This window comes from Mesoplodon densirostris, chromosome 15 (assembly GCF_025265405.1).
Source record: "Mesoplodon densirostris isolate mMesDen1 chromosome 15, mMesDen1 primary haplotype, whole genome shotgun sequence".
NCBI lineage: Eukaryota > Metazoa > Chordata > Mammalia > Artiodactyla > Ziphiidae > Mesoplodon > Mesoplodon densirostris.
The window spans coordinates 63998389-64014677 of NC_082675.1; the positions used below are offsets into that span (position 1 = coordinate 63998389).

The 16289-nt window shown below is 46.1% G+C and overlaps 1 protein-coding gene across 6 annotated transcripts in view; it reads left to right on the forward strand.

Moving 5' to 3' along the window:
• The window catches only part of KATNAL2 (katanin catalytic subunit A1 like 2), a 99242-nt gene that overhangs the window by 55797 nt on the left and 27156 nt on the right, over positions 1-16289 (forward strand). For 3 of the 6 annotated variants that reach the window (XM_060118554.1, XM_060118559.1, XM_060118558.1), the window contains exons 3-9: positions 4065-4231; positions 5549-5591; positions 9296-9413; positions 10514-10612; positions 12764-12862; positions 13072-13149; positions 16029-16127. In XM_060118554.1, coding sequence (XP_059974537.1) covers positions 4065-4231; positions 5549-5591; positions 9296-9413; positions 10514-10612; positions 12764-12862; positions 13072-13149; positions 16029-16127 — 703 coding nt within the window. The remainder of the gene's footprint in view (positions 1-4064; positions 4232-5548; positions 5592-9295; positions 9414-10513; positions 10613-12763; positions 12863-13071; positions 13150-16028; positions 16128-16289) is intronic. The other 3 variants (XM_060118555.1, XM_060118557.1, XM_060118556.1) reach the window with 3 other exon arrangements.

Consider the following 16289-nt stretch of genomic DNA (forward strand, 5'->3'; position numbering starts at 1 on the left):
TTTCCTTTCCCATATTGGGGAAGTTTTCAACTATAATCTCTTCAAATATTTTCTCAGTCCCTTTCTTTTTCTCTTCTTCTTCTGGAACCCCTATAATTCGAATGTTGGTGCGTTTAATGTTGTCCCAGAGGTCTCTGAGACTGTCCTCTGTTCTTTTCAATCTTTTTTCTTTATTTTGCTCTGCATCAGTTATTTCCACTATTTTATCTTCCACCTCACTTATCCGTTCTTCTGCCTCAGTTATTCTGCTATTGATCCCATCTAGAGTATTTTTTATTTCATGTATTGTGTTTTTAATCGATGCTTGATTCATCTTTAGTTCTTCTAGGTCCTTGTTAACTGTTTCTTGCATTTTGTCTATTCTATTTCCAAGATTTTGGATCATCTTTACCATCATTATTCTGAATTCTTTTTCAGGTAGACTGCCTATTACCTCTTCATTTGTTAGGTCTGGTAGGTTTTTATCTTGCTCCTTCACCTGCTGTGTGTTTTTCTGTCTTCTCATTTTGCTTATGTTACTGTGTTTGGGGTCTCCTTTTTGCAGGCTGCAGATTCGTAGTTCCCGTTGTTTTTCGTGTCTGACCCCAGTGGCTAAGGTTGTTTCAGTAGGTTGTATAGACTTCCTGGTGGGGGGGACTAATGCCTGTGTTCTGGTGGTTGAGGCTCGATCTTGTCTTTCTGGTGGACAGGTCCACGTCTGGTGGTGTGTTTTGGGGTGCCTATGGCCTTATTATGTTTTTAGGTAGCTTCTCTGCTAATGGGTGGGGTTGTGTTCCTGCCTTGCTAGTTGCTTGGCATAGGGTGACCAGCACTGTAGCTTGCTGGTCGTTGACTGAAGCTGGGTGCTGGTGTTGGGATGGAGATCTCTGGGAGATTTTCGCTGCTTGATATTATGTGGAGCTGGGAGGTCTCTTGTGGACCCGTGTCCTGAAGTTGGCTCTCCCACTTCAGAGGCACAGCACTGGCTCCTGGCTGCAGCACCAAGAGCCTTTCATCCACCCAGCTCAGAATAACAGGGAGAAAAAGCAGAAAGAAAGAATTAGTAGAAGAGAGAAAGAGAGAGGGAAAGAAAGGAAGAAGGGAAGAAAGGAAGGAAGGAAGGAAGAAAGAAAGAAAGGAGGGAGGGAGTGAGGAAGGATGGAAAGAAAGAAGGAAAGAAAGGAGGGAGGGAGGGGGCAATGAAAGCAAAAGGAAGAGTGAATGGAAGAAGGGAGGGAGGGAGGGAGGAAGGGAAGAAAGAAAGAAAGACAGGAGGGAGGGAGGGAGGAAGGAAAGAAAAAGAAAGTGGAAAGAAGAAGGGTGGGAGGGAGGGAGGTAAGAAAAAGAAAGAAGGAAAGGAAGAGCGGAGGGAGGGAGGGAGGAAGGGAAGGTAGGAAAAAAAGAAAGAGCAGGTAAAGTAAAATAGAATAAAGTATGAAATATAGTAGCGTTATTAAAATTAGAAAGTAATTATTGAAAAAAAAAAAAAAAAAAAAACGGACCGATACAACCCTGGGACATATGGTGGAAGCAAAGCTATACAGAGAGAATCTTACACAGAAGATTACACATACACATTCACAAAAAGAGAGCAGGGGGAAAAATCAAAAATCTTGCTCTCCAAGCCCACCTCCTCAATTTGGGATAATTCGTTGTAAAAAGAGGAAAAGGGCAAGAAGTCTGAAATCTTGCTCTCTAAGTCCACCTCCTTACTTTGGAATAATTCGTTGTAAAAAGAGGAAAAGGGGGGAAAGTCTTAAATCTTGTCCTCAAAGTCCACTTCCTCAATTTGGGATGATTCGCTGTCCATTCATGCACTCCACAGACGCAGGGCACATCAAATGGACCGTGGAGCTTTAATCCGCTGCCTCCGAGGCTGCACAGAGAGATTTCCCTGTCTCTGCTCTCACAGCTCCCGGGTCTCAGCCTTGGACCTGGCCCCGCCTCTGTGCGTAGGTCGCCGGAGGGCGTCCGTTCTTCGCTCAGACAGGACGGGTTTAAAGGAGCCGCTGATTGGGGGGCTCTGGCTCACTCATGCAGAGGGGAGGGAGGGGCGCGCAGTGTGGGGCGGGCCTGCGGCGGCAGAGGCCGGCGTGACGTTGCAGCAGCCCGTGGCGCTCCGTGCGCTTTCCCGGGAAAGCCGTCCCCGGGTCTCGGGACCCCGGCAGTGGCGGGGTGCACAGGTCCCCCGGAAGGCGGGGCGGACAGTGACCCGCGCTCGCACACAGGCCCCGCGGCTGCGGCGGCGGCGGCGGGCGGCGGCAGGCGGCGGCGGTGGCGGGCGGCGGGGGGCGGCGGCGGCAGCGGGCCTCGGCGGCGGCGGCGGCGGGCCGCGGGGGCGGCGGCGGGCCGCGGCGGCGGTGGCGGCGGCGGCGGGCCGCGGGGGCGGCGGCGGCGGCGGGCCGCGGCGGCGGCGGCGGCGGCGGCGGGCCGCGTCGGGCGGCGGTGGCGGCGGCGGGCCGCGGCGGCGGCGGGCGGCGGCGGGCGGTGGGCGGCGGCGGGCCGCGGCGGCGGCGGGCAGCGGCGGCCCACGCCCGTCTCCGAGGTCCACGCCTTACCCGCGGCTCGCGCCTGTCTCCGGCGCTTCCCTAAGCAGCCCTTTTAATGCCCTCTCCTCGCACACCAGGAAACGAAAGTGAAAGTGAAAAAAGACTCTTGCCTCTTCAGCAACTCCAGACCCTTTCCCCGGACTCCCTCCGGGCTAGCCGTGGTGCACTAACCCCTTCAGGCTCTCTTCCTGCCGCCAGCCCCAGTCCTCTCCCTGCGCTCCGACTGAAAGCCGATACCCAAGCCTCAGCTCCCAGCCCCGCCCGCCACGGCGGCCGAGCAGACAAGCCTCTCGGGCTGGTGTGTGCCTGAGGGCACCGATCCTCTGTGCCGGAATCTCTCCGCTTTGCCCTCCACACCCCTGTTGCTGTGCTCTCCTCCGCTACTCCGAAGCTTTCCCCCTCCGCCACCTGCAGTCTCCGCCCGCGAAGGGGCTTGCAGTGTGTAGAAACCTTCCCTCCTTCACGGCTCCCTCCCACTGGTGCAGGTCCCGTCCCTATCCTATTGTCTCTGTTTATTCTTTTTTTCTTTTGCCCTACCCAGGTATGTGGGGAGTTTCTTGCCTTTTAGGGGGTCTGAGGTCTTCTGTCGGCGTTCAGTAGGTGTTCTGTAGGAGTTGTTCCACGTGTAGATGAATTTCTGATGTATCTGTGGGGAGGAAGGTGATCTCCGCGTCTTACTCTTCCGCCATCTTCCTCCGGCCTCACCGCAATGAGAATTCTTAATCTGAGGTCCTTGGATGAGCCCCTGGAATCGTATGCTAATTTGTGCATATTGCACATTTTTCAGGAGAGAATTTTTGGTTTTAAAAGAAGTTAGGGACTCAGATTAAAACCAGAGAGTTTTTTCACTTTCAGAGGATTGTGAGACAAGGAGCTTGCCTTCATTGCTAAGACCACTTAAGTCAGATGGCCTTACAACTGACCACGTTAAAAATGAGTGAGAAACCCATGGTGATGACTCTACATGCATGCAGAGGCACCTGGTAGTATAATCTGTGACTGATGAAGAAATTATCAGAAATACAATACATCCAAGTAGATGACATCTTCTTATACTAAATTTCCTCGGTGATATTGATCAACATATTTTTGGAATTCCCTTTAGAGCACATGACATATTCTTTTGAGTTGCCTCAATGATGGCAAATCTTGCCTGTTGGGGTTGAACTGGGGTTTTATCAATTGTCAAATGTTACCTAAAATGAATACTGGTAAATAAAGAAGTAATCAAGTTGGGCAAATAATCATCTTTGGCTAAAAATGAGTAAAAGTAAATTACAAGACATTTTCTTAGTTTATTTACTTATTTGACTTTTAAGTACTTCCAAAATGTTTTGAAAGACAGTATTTGGATTTACTTAACCTATGTGGGGCTTCTTTCTCTATAGGCAAACCTCATGTATTCTAGTTTTCATTTGATGTACTCTTTAATATAAGCTTTCTATTTGTATTGAGTCTCCTTGGACTTATGATGCCTGTTTGCCTTTATTGTTTTTACCTAGAGTTAATTTTTTCTTTCTTCTGTGAAATGGCCAGATATATTGATGCAGCCAATGCTTTGGAGCAAGAAACTAAACTGGGGTTACGACGCTTTGAAGTTTGTGACAACGTTGATCTTGAAACTATTTTGATGGAATATGAGAGCTATTATTTTGTAAAATTTCAGAAATACCCCAAAATTGTCAAAAAGGCATCAGACACAGGTATCTTTAAGTTTCGTGTTTCTTCCTCAATTTATTTCCAGATAGATGATGTCCCCCACCCTACACTGAAGGAATAGACCAGAAGGATTGTGTAGCCTCTCTTAGATCCAGTGCAGACAACTTAAACATGACATCTGGGACATCTGGACATTGACGTCCCTTTTGTCACGTTGGCATTTGTTTGAGGGCTGTATGATTTAGGGCAGTGAAAGCAAAACCCCAGTGTGTCACAGTACTTTTTAGAAGATCAACATTACTTTCATTTCTTTAGAGATGAAAAGAGCTGTTGGAAGATAATAAATGACAGAAGACTTTTTTTCTTGTTGGGAAGACCTATTATCTATCTTGAAAATAACATGAAAATGAGTATTGGTGAGGCTAATAGCTCATGTATAGATAATGAAATGCTTTTGAAAGCCATCAATCCAGATAATGATCAATATAATGCAAAGACCCAGTATAGGTTAACAGTCAAGGAGGCTGGCTGGAAGAAAGATCTAAAGTTAGGGCCCTGTGTTTTGTAGTGACATTGACTTAGAAATCTGTAAGTGGGGGAAGTAGTTATAAACCAAGGGAGATCATTCCTGTTTACAAGGCACTTGTTAAGCCACAGACTTTAACATTTCATGTGGGGACCAGGAAACTAAGAGGAATATCAATTAAAAATGGCCAGCACTGAATCTCAGAGCTGGAGGTGTTCCGAGAGGGTGGTGTTTTATCTGAGCTCCCTTTCCAATGCAGGGTTCAAAGCTCCACATCCTTGGCTGGTTGTTGGATCTGGGTTTTGGCAGAAAATGCACTGACTCCTAACCACTGGGCCACCAGGACTGTTATTGACATGATCTGATATCTAGAATGCTAGTTCTAGCTTGGAACCACACTCTCCTGGGGTACTGGACACAATGTCTTTTTTTTTTTAAGGTAAACAGGCAGAATAGACTGGTAAGTGTTCCCTGCCAGGCTCATGCAATCATCCTGGTGTCCCAGGGACCACAGCAAAATTGTGTCAAGTTCATGAAAACTTAATAAAATGGTAACTGTAAAGCTAGCCCACATTGGAGGTGCACTGAGTCTGTGGTCTCCAACATGTTTAATATCTGAGGTCTTTGGGGTCCTTGTGTGGAAATGCTTGGGAAGCATGGGCTTCTTTCTCTTCGCCGGTAGGTAATTCCACTCCTCTCTGGATGAGAATAGCTTAGAGTTTCTGGATGTAGCACAAATTTTAAGAACAATGTAAAAGGACAAACATACCTGAAAAATCACTTTCTCTTAAAAATTAAATCTTTCCTTTTCCTCCCAATATTTGTTTTGTCACAGCAGAAAATAATTTACCACAAAGAAGTGGAGGGAAGACCAGAAGGTAAAGTAAATGGTAATTCATCTTGACCAACTCAACTCTAGGAGTTTGTGGGATCTGTTTCCAGAAGATTCTCTCGTGCAGCTCCATATCTGCCTACCAGCAATACCAGACTGTGGTCCTGTGACCTTGGTGGACCCAGCCATGGGTTCCCCTCATGTCACAGATGTTCAGGACATGGACCAACGACTGTTGGTTCTCTGGTTTTACCACAAAGAATTGCATCCACTGATGCTCTGTCTTTCTAGGCTGGGTGGTATGAAAAGTATGGACCTCAGAGATTAAAAGACCCATGTTCAGCTCCCAGTTCTGCCACTTACAAGCTTGGAGCAGGAGTTTGACATATAGTGAGTTCCTGCCACATAGTAAGCACCCAAGAGCTATAATTTTCCCTTTTCACATCGTACCTGTCATTGCTTTGTGCACTCCAGATCACATGTCCTGACTGTCTGAAGGGAATCAGGTCTATCTTTTCCTCTCCTTTTCTCATGCTCACCTTATATTTCTTTCTCCAGCTTCTTAAATCCAAGTCTCATCTGGCACTTGGGGTATCTGATTAGAGCCCCTCTGTCTCTTGACCATACTGGGTTGACACAGGCCCCCAGTCTTGCCTCAGTGTCCGTCCCATTCCTCTCTTCACTCCAGACCACACCCCTGTCGTCGGAGCCTGTTCAGAAATGCCCCGGACAGCACAGCTTTGGGGCATCAAGGCCTGTGAATTTTTGCTATTACAATAAAGCCCAGACCTCAGGGGAAGGTGGAAGTAGGCTTCCGGTAGGGGCCACACAATCACTCAGGCAGTGAACAAAATTTTTTAAAATCTTTAGAATGCAATTGAAAGGAGAAAACTTAGATTGTGATCATAATAAGCAACTCATTAGGCCATCAAGAAGTGTTGTGAATTCCATGAATCCCACTAGGCTGTCTGCTCTGTGACTCCAATCCCTTGTCTGCAGCCTAAGAAGGAAGGGACTGAGACACCTCACCTTTTATGAGCGAAGATGTTTACATCGCTTGTAGAAGAGCCGTGGAGCCCGAGCCTGCTTCATGACGATACTCACGGTGATATTCAGCCTGAGGCTACCTTTGCTTTGTGCAATTCTTTAGGAACAGGTTTACTGTTTTGACCAAAGTGTTCTTCTTTTATTTATAGTTTCCATAAAGCTAGTCAGACTCTGGTAATAAATGATAACTACTTGGGAACAGAAACAGTGAGCAGCATTTTAAGAGGCAGCTTTGGAGCGCATTTGGATTCTGATTGCTTTTCAGCCACGCATTCATGTCTGGAACTTCCTCAGCATTCCTTACCTCGCAGAACGTTCTGTGGGTGAATGTCCCTGGAGCCCTTCGCCTCCCTTTAGGGCTGGAGCATGGTGGCATCGGACAGCTGGGGGCTTCTTCAGCCCCCCTCTGGGTAGCTGTTTGTACATGGCAGCCATCGAGTTTGGATGGCAAATGGTTGGCGTCAGGAAGGATAACTAGAAAAGTGGTGTTTGTGTATCATTTTCTACTTAAAATAGTTACTGAAATGAGAGGTTGTGTCATGAGACTGGTTATTAACAAATGAACGTGCTTTTTCCTAATTCCTGCATCTCACACCAGAGAGCAAGCTCCGACTTTACAGATTTGCAGATGACCCAAAGGAGGAAAGCTTACCTTGTGTGACGAATGACAGAATTAGGATGCCAAAAGATCTGACAAATTAGGAGACGGGGTCCAAAATAGCAAGATGAAGTGTAATGAAATAACGTTTAAGGTCGAATCAAAGATTCACAACAAATAGCTCCATTATTACACAATCTGAGACCTAGAAATCTGAGTGACAGAAGATGCAGTGTGAGTCAACAGTATGATGTGATTGCTAATGTGGTCTCGGGCCTCATCAAGAGAAACACAGCGTCCAAAAAGTAGGAAGTGACTCTATTCCAGTCAGATGACAGTGGACAAAGGGAAGATGACCAGGATGAGGATGACTCTGGGAGCCTTAGGAGTGCTTGGAGCAACTGGAGGTGTTTAGCTTGAAGAACAGAAGACTTGGGGTGGGGGTGGGCGCCTAGAGCAACCCGGTGGCAGTCTTCACTTTCTAAAGAGGGATTGGGCCTTCTTTGCAGAATTTCATAGGGCACACCAAGGACTGGTGACTAAAGTTAAAGCAGGGTGAATTTGGTTTCATATTCGGAAGAATTTTACAATCCTTAGAGCTGATTGGAAATGAATTGCATTGCTTGTACATTAGTGCACTTGTCTTTGGTCATGTCAAAGCAAATCTGTGAATCAGTTACCTCCAATGGGAAATCAAAGTGGGAAAAAGACTCTCAGTTCCTCACCAGCCTCACAAGGATGTTTAGGCACATTTTATATATATATCATGTATATATGTGTGTGTGTGTGTGTGTGTGTGTGTGTGTGTATCCTTACTTCATTTAAATCAATGCTATTCATAGGGTTTGTACTTGTACAATGCTTGGCACTCATTTCATAGATACTTGATTTTTGTGCCAGCAAAATGCCTAAGGGACAGACATTCTTGTTCCTAGGTTACAGATGAAAGACAAATGCCCTGAGAAACTGCCAGTTGTCCACGTCTTAGGACACTCACCCCAGTGGGCCCAACACTGGGATCACCACGAACGGACACTGGTGGTGGTATTGGCGTGGGTGGTCTTGCTGGCCAAATACCTATGCGTTTATATTAGACACCAGCAACTTTTTCTTTCCTACAAAAAAAATGGGGTTGAAATAGCAGCTCTGTGAGACCATTTAGGACATGGGGAGAAATACTTCTAGCGAACGTCCTGTAAATGCTCCTCACGTGAGGGACGAGAACCAAATGACTTCCCACGGGGGAGCTCCTGTTCTGCCCCGCGAGCACACCCTGCCTCTCTCTGGATATCATCGCCTGCCTGAAAATATTCCATGTCTACTATGTGGATGTAGTGACAGGTTTATTTTACCTTTGAATTGATGTATGACACAAACACAGTCAAATGCATGCATACTCTTTGAACCACCACAAGTCCCACCCCCGGGCGGGCCCCCTTCCAGGCAAGGCTCCCCGTCTCCACCAGAGTTAGCTACCACTGGGACTTCCAGCCCCATCAGTTCATTTTGCCTCAAGTGAACAATATTTGGTGAAAATTTGTTCTGCTAATATGAATGATCTGTGACAGCAGAGATGAGGGAACTTTGCCTCCCTTCCACAAGCCACTTTTGATGCTGGCAATGTGCGGCTTGAAAGGCAGTAGGCAGGGTGCACCCAGCACGATGGATTGAAACGACGGACAGATGCCCAATACTTCCTAACGTTTCTTAGTTTGAGCAGGAGGACTCCTTCCTGCCCCGCACCCTTCCCCTGGTCTGAGTGCTATTCTTTAAGGAAGGTGGGAAGAAACATCGGAGGAATGCTTGTAGAGCAGTGTGTTCTTAGGGATAGAAAGCTATCTGTAGAAGCCAGGTGATGTGAAGGGGAAATGAAAAGAGGGTGTTGGGGACCTCCAGGAGGAAGTGGACCCTCTAGCCCAGTCTTGGAGGAATCCGGATAGACTGAAGAGGGACAGGGCCGGGCTGGGCAGAGTGGGAGGACGGTGCAGACAGACTTGCATCTGCAGATCTTTCCAGAACTCTCTTTAAATGCACTATGCAAGGTGTTTAGCTGCCTCAAATTCAGTTAAAAGGACTTCCACCATGGTCTTTGTTCCCTTCTCTAGAGTGATGAGCGACGGTTGTCAAAATCTTCCCAAGATCAGCCAGCAGAGGCCACGGTCCAAAACCACAGTGGGGAAGCCAGAGGGCACCAAGCCCCTCCACAGGGAGCATCCTAAACAGGTCGGGCCGGCTTTACTTGACGTTGGTAAAATTGCAGGTGGCTGAGAAACAGCCCCAAGAAAAAAGTCACATTTATTTGTTTATTGAGCACAATTTGATTTTGTTAAATTGTAGATTTTCTTCCAGCACACTGGGTTAAAAGGACAGGCAGAACCCCAGGCTTCCTAACGTTTCTTCACTTGGAAGGAGGACTCCTTCCTCCCCACAAGCTTTCCGCTGGTCTGAGTGCTGGGTGACAGGTCTTGAGGGGTGAGTCCTAGGCCCAGTCAGAGCAGGAGGGCCTGGTCCTCACGAAGCACAATCCTCCCGCTTGAGGAAACTGTAGATGCCAGCTCTACCTGTCCTGAAGCATGTCCCTGGGATCCGAAGTGTAGGCCAATGTAGTCTCGGGTGTGGCTGGGCCTCACAGTCGCCTGCTGGGTTTCTCCAAGGCGCACATGGTGGGTCACCACCCCAGACCTCCACACTGGACTTTCTGGGGAAAGAGATGCGTAGCAAGAGGAGAGAGCCCAGCAGGCGTGTGAAATCCATGCCAAGAACCTTCTGGTTTAGGACAAAACATACCAGTTTCAAAGGAAAGAGAACCAATGGAAATGGTGAAGAGGAATGGGAGAATGCATGATAGAAAGGCATCAACACAAAACTCAGTTGGTCAAAAGGAATCTCTCACTTGCAAGGAGGTTGTGTGGTCCTGGCCATTGCAAACTGGCTCAGGGGGAGGGGAGGTGAAGGGGGGCAGGATGAATCCCACAGGAGGCTGGCTAACTGTCGACTATGTTGCATCTCCAAACTCAGCCGCCCCTGCCCACAAATACCTCTGGTCCGAGGAGAAAAGACAGGCCAGTGAGTGGGCATGGGTGGAGGCCCAACCATTTCCTCCACTGCTTGTGCTGCTCAGAGCCCGTGGCTTCCTGGGACAGCTCCTCCTGCCTGTCACAGGTAGAGTTTATTCATCTTGTTGGGTCTGCACAGAAGTGGTTGAATCACACATGGGAGTCCCCGTTTGCAGGATGGTGTGGGACGACGGGACGGGCAGCTGCAGCCAGCATCTCGAAGTTGCTTTCCGCAGCTGGCTTCTCACTGTCTTCCTCTTTCTCCAGGAGCTTGTCAATCACACTCATAAGGAGAGTGCTGACTTTGGCTTAAGTATATCTGGAATCAACAAAGGCAGTGGAGAAGAAAACATCCGCCCACCAAAAGTAAGTGGGACTCATGAACTGAACACTAAACGGGGGAATTCCCTTTTCTTTTTGAAAATGAACATTTTTAAGTGTTATATTTGTCAAAGAGGAAAGGTAATATGTGATGATCAAAGGTTGGCTGTGGGGTGAATTGGGAAGGGCCTGGCTGAGGATGAGACCCTGAGGTGCTGGTCTGGATCTCCCTCCTGGGTGGATGGACTTGAATGAACGGCCCCATCTCCAAGGGGCTCAGTTTCCCATTTGTAAATTGCTGGGTTTGGAAGAGACGGCTTCTAAGGTTCCTTTCAGCTTAAAAATTCTGTGATGACAGTAACAAAGTTCTCTGCATTATCTAAGGAGTTGTGGCCTCGCACTCATTCTTTTCTGCCCTGTCAGTAGGAGTTGACTAGCCATGTTCCTTTCTCCTTGGAGATACGGCTCTAGGCTTGAATGTAATTTCATGTGAACCAGGAAACCTCAGTTGATATAAGGCTGATCTTGTCCTCAATAGATATTTACCCCTTTCCTAATGAACCTCATGTCCTGATTCGTAAATAATAGTCTCTCAAACAGAAAAGACCCATATTGGGTAATTGTAGGCCAAAGGTAGGTAAAAATGGGCCACTTGGAAATAAAAAGCAGCATCGACAGCAACGTGTGTCTCTTGATTATAACGTTTCAGGGTTGAGTGTCATTGAGTCGTCTTTCTTTTTTTCATCGTACGGGACTGCTGACTCACCTCTGGCCAGCTCTTCTCAGGCAAACTAAACTCTGGGTGTGTGTGTTTGGAGGGGAACTGGGAGCATCTCCCTGAAATCAAGGGGAGCCGCTTCATGGGCCAGAACTGGCTCCTTTTAGAGCCTCGATTATATGGGCGATTCCTGGAGGTGACACATTCGAATCACTGCTGCCCATGGAGAAATACTTTCCTGCTCACCGTCACTACCTATGTCATGTTTTTGGTCACTTGTGTGCCCAGCAATGCTGCTCTCATGAATATCTCATGTTAATATGAATGGATGTTTCTGATCAGGTCAAGGAAGGGGCTATTTAACCCAGCACTTAACCTTTGAAAGAATCTGGCTATAAATTCTCTTTGCAGCAGAAATGTCCTCAGGGTAAACTGTGGACGGTTTTCTCCCTAGCATTTCATAAGCTGAATGAGGGCATATGGTCAGGGGCCTATCTCCAAAATGGGTCTTTCATCGCCATCTCAGAGCCCCTAGCTTCATGATTCCCAGGCCCCCGTGCAAATTTTGTAGATGTGCTGTTTCCAAAGGCACTAGCTTTGGAGTCAGCCTGCCTGGGTTCAAACCCCAGGTCAGACCTTCCTGGCTGTGAATCTTGGGCAAGTTGTTTAATCTCTCCAAGCCTCATTTCTCTCATCTGTGAAATGGAAATAATCATAGTGCCCACTTCCAAGGTCATAATGAATGGAGTGCCTTAGTCTTACACCCAGCACATAATAAACACTCAGTAAATGTTGGCTACTGTTATTGTCTTTTATTTTTTACAGGCATCCTTGCTTTTTCATTCTGCCTCTAGGGGAGACAGAAGGAGTATGGGTAGGGGAGACGGATATCTGGGTTTGAATCCTGGTCTTAAGTCACTTGTTAGCTGTGTGGCCCTGGGCAGATCATTTAACTTCTCTGGCCTTACCTCCACATCTGTGAAACTAGGATACCACTCCTGACTAGCAGAAGTGTTAGAAGGATTGGAAATAATCCTCACAAGTACCTTGCACACCTGTTTTGTGCCAGGCAGTCTCCTGAGTGGTAAATGTACAGTGTAGTCCATAAATAGGAGCTATCAATATTCTTGTGCCAATGAGGTCTTCCTGCATGTGGAATGTTTAAAAAGCACAAGACAATACAGGGAAGTAGACATGTAGGAAGCAGATGGTGTGTCAGGGACTGAAAAATGCTTGGGAATTTTATCCAAACCAACTCCATTCTGAAGAATTTCTTTATAACTTGTTTCTTTTTCCTAGAGTGCCCCAACTTGATGAAATCATCTTGTTCATTATTAGTGCAGTTTCTTTTTGAGGCTTTAAGTTTGCACTACATACCAAGGCACATAAATGTGTCTTAATTTAATGAAACTGAGCTATTAAGGTTAGTCTCCCCTCATGTTTTAATAGCCGTTTCAATAACTGTTACTTCCTTTCAGGGCCAAATCATTGACTTCCGAGGGCTCCTCACAGATGCCATAAAAGGAGCAACCAGCGAACTTGGCTTGAACAGCTTCGACTGTAACCCAGACCCTTCAGTAAGTGGCTAAGATGGGACATTCATCTTGCAAACTGCCAAAATCCAGATGAACTTTGGGAATATAATTTTGGGTCCAGGGAAACCTTGAGGTCAAGTCAAAGTTCATAGCAACCTGCCACCATTTGTGTCCTGGAGATCCGTGCCCTGCTTTTCTTCCCAAGTGATGAAGTAATATTGTAACGTTAGGCTTTCTATTCCCATCGTCAGGAACGATTGTTGAAACCTCTGAGTGCATTTATTGGCATGAACAGTGAGATGCGAGAATTGGCAGCCGTGGTGAGCCGGGTAAGATCTGATATTCAATTCACAAATTTACGGAGGCGGATTGGGGCTCCTGGAGCACTGTGGGCTGCTTCTTTTATTAATAACAATAAATATAATCATTTATTTATAAAGTGCCCCCACTTGCAAAGGCACTCATATTGTTTAGAGGCACAATAATGCATGATGAATAAATTATAGAATCGTAAAATTACAATATAAAAAGCCCACCATCTCACTATAGAGGCCAAGAAAACCCAAAGAGAAAAAGACTTAGAGTGGAAGGGACAGGTGAAAGGGTTTAGAGCCGAGCCAAGACTTAAGGAAAGAAAGCCTCTCAGAGAAGGAAAGAGCACGTCTGCGTCTTGTTTAAACAGTCGAAGCCTAGAAATAGAGATGTTGGGAGTCTGATTTCCTAATTGGAAATTTTCATGAAGAAACGGATTAGTAGGAAAGATCTTACCATCCAAACTACTGATTTTTCAAGATTGGCCCCCAGGACCTAAAGACAGTGAAGTCTAATGGTTAACGACACAGGCTGTCGAATAGGTTGACCTGGATTTGATTCCTAGATCCTCCTCTTTCTAGCTGTGTGACTTTGGGCAAGTTCCTTGGGAATAGAATAGATTCCTGAGTTATAGGAGGTTTTTCTAATTTCCAGTGATCTCATATTTAATGAAAGACTGAAACCTTAGACAGGCTCAGAGAGATGTTTAAAATGATGCAAGAACCTTACAGCTGCTTTGAGGTCATTAAGGTCCCCCAGGTCTCCTTTTGGCCCAGCATTTGTCCCCTGCACGCCTCTGATGTGTCAGGCATGTGCTGGTGGCTGGAAACACAAAGGTGAACGACTCAACACAGTCCTTGCCCATAAGGGTTTCTCGTCCCACGGGCAAGGTGCACTTTGAGAGCATAACGGATGGATGTTGTTGCGCCAAGGAGTGGGGAAAGTGTTAGGGAAGAAGATACGCAGGAAATAGCCACGTGAAAAATGAGTAGAAGAGGGTGGGGGGAGGCATTCTGGGCAAAGGTACAGACCTGTGAAATTGTAGCGCTTGTGCAGTGCTTCTCAGGAGCCAACTGGGACGCAAGGAATGGTGGGAGATGGGCTGGAGAGAGAGGCCAGGGTTCCTGCGTGTAAGGGTGCTGCGAACAGGACCCAGGGCAGGAGTCGGTCTGTAGGAGACTGGGAATCTTCGCAAGTCGTCCATCAGGAGAATGGGGCAATCAAATGTACTTTTAGACAGTTTGTTCTAATGACGGTGTGGAAGGCTATCAAAGACATGGAGATAGGAAGACCAGCTCTGAAGTTATTGCCAGTGAGAGGTTGAGGGATGGAGCCAGGCTGTGGTAATTAGGATGCGTAAGAGAGCAGAGAAAAATATTTTTATACCCCCACATCAATAGTCTTGTTAGTGTTTTTGCAAAAGGATACCAGGACTAGTGATAATAAAGTTGTAGAGTAGAAGTGGCCTGAAAGGATTCCATTTGGAACCCTTCCCACAGTACAGTGGGAGGCAGTCATGCAGACCCTGCTTGAATGCTGACAGGGATGGGAGCTCACCACCTCCTGAGGCAGTCCTGCTGAGTCTTGAGAACTTTTGATTGATATAAGGAGGGACTTCCTACTGGGAGCTTAAACAGTACCACGTGGAATTCAATGTCAACTCTCGAAGAAGGCAAGAAATACTGCTATTATCTATGGATGCCTTGAACTCCAAGGTAGTTGAATCCCCACTGTGTGCCAAGCTTTTCCTAAGAAAGTGTGGTAATAAGAATGAGTGGGTGGTCCTTTAAAGACAGGGTGGTTCTCCCAAGATTTTGGAAGACTGAGACCTTTGTCAGCTCACCCAGGGATGGATCATACATATTATACACCATGAAAATCACCTGCATAAATAGTTTCTCTAATAACATTTGTCACTTCTGGTGAAGGGAACTGGGAGGATGGGGGACAGAAGTGGAGGTATAACATCTCACCAGCATTTAAAAAATATGTTTGTATATTTTTGAACCATGTGCATGTATTACATGTATTACTTATTTAAAAATTAAATAAATATAAAAGTAGTTTGCAGATTGTTCTGTAGTCACTCAGAATGACTTTGGAAAAGAGGTGGGTTTTTTGTTTTGTTTTGTTTTGTTTTGTTTTTGGCTGTAACACTCTAGACATTCAGCTTGCCCAAAACAGCTCCTACTGAGAAAGGCCCCTGAGTGACTGTTCTGAGCATCTAGCGAAATTGAAGTTTGGAAACTGTAAATTAGTATCAGTAAAAGCTACCTTAATTGATTACCCTCAGTGGTTGCTACAGGGCTCTGCTATGCGAGGGGAAGACTTTCGCTTGGTTGTTGGCTTCCTTGGATTTTGTAGAAGCAATTGCTCCTGATGGAAGTAGGGAGAGATCACTAGGGAAAAAGAGAAATTGGTTTCAGAGGAGCATTATCTCTTTTAGGCAGCAAATTAAGAAAGTGTTTTCGAGATCAAGGAGCAAGAGAGAGGCCAGGCAACGGCTAGGAACTATGTTTCAGAGTAAAAGCTAATGTAATTTGTAGGCATATTCTGTAGCTTCTTTGATTACGGTTGTAAATCAGCATGGTTTGCTATTGACTGAAGACAGGTATAGTCCCTCATTAGAAGATTTTTTTTTTTTTACCCTAAAAGTACCATATTATATCAGCAATGTCTTCTTCAGGGAATATCACTGAATATTTTCATGACATCCCTTTGGTGAACTAGCCTCAAATTACAATGTGTATATATATACACATGTATCTAATATGAAAAGTGTTTATCACAAGCACTTTATGTCCTATTGTAAGTCAGGTATTCTGCTGCTCCAATGTTTATTACAGCTGTGGAGGAGAACATTAGTTTTAACAAAATGATCAAATGTGCATTGCAGGACATTTATCTCCATAATCCAAACATAAAGTGGAATGACATTATTGGACTCGATGCAGCCAAGCAGTTAGTCAAAGAAGCTGTTGTGTATCCTATAAGGGTAAGGATGGGAAGGAAGCCTCTCGGGAGATATTTCTGTTCATTATCCATTGGACAAGCTATATGTCATATACCCATCAGGAAGAGAACGACAGGGTGATTTTCTGTCCACAAATTAACTTTTTGCCTGTGTCACAATATTTTGTCAACACTGGAGCACCAA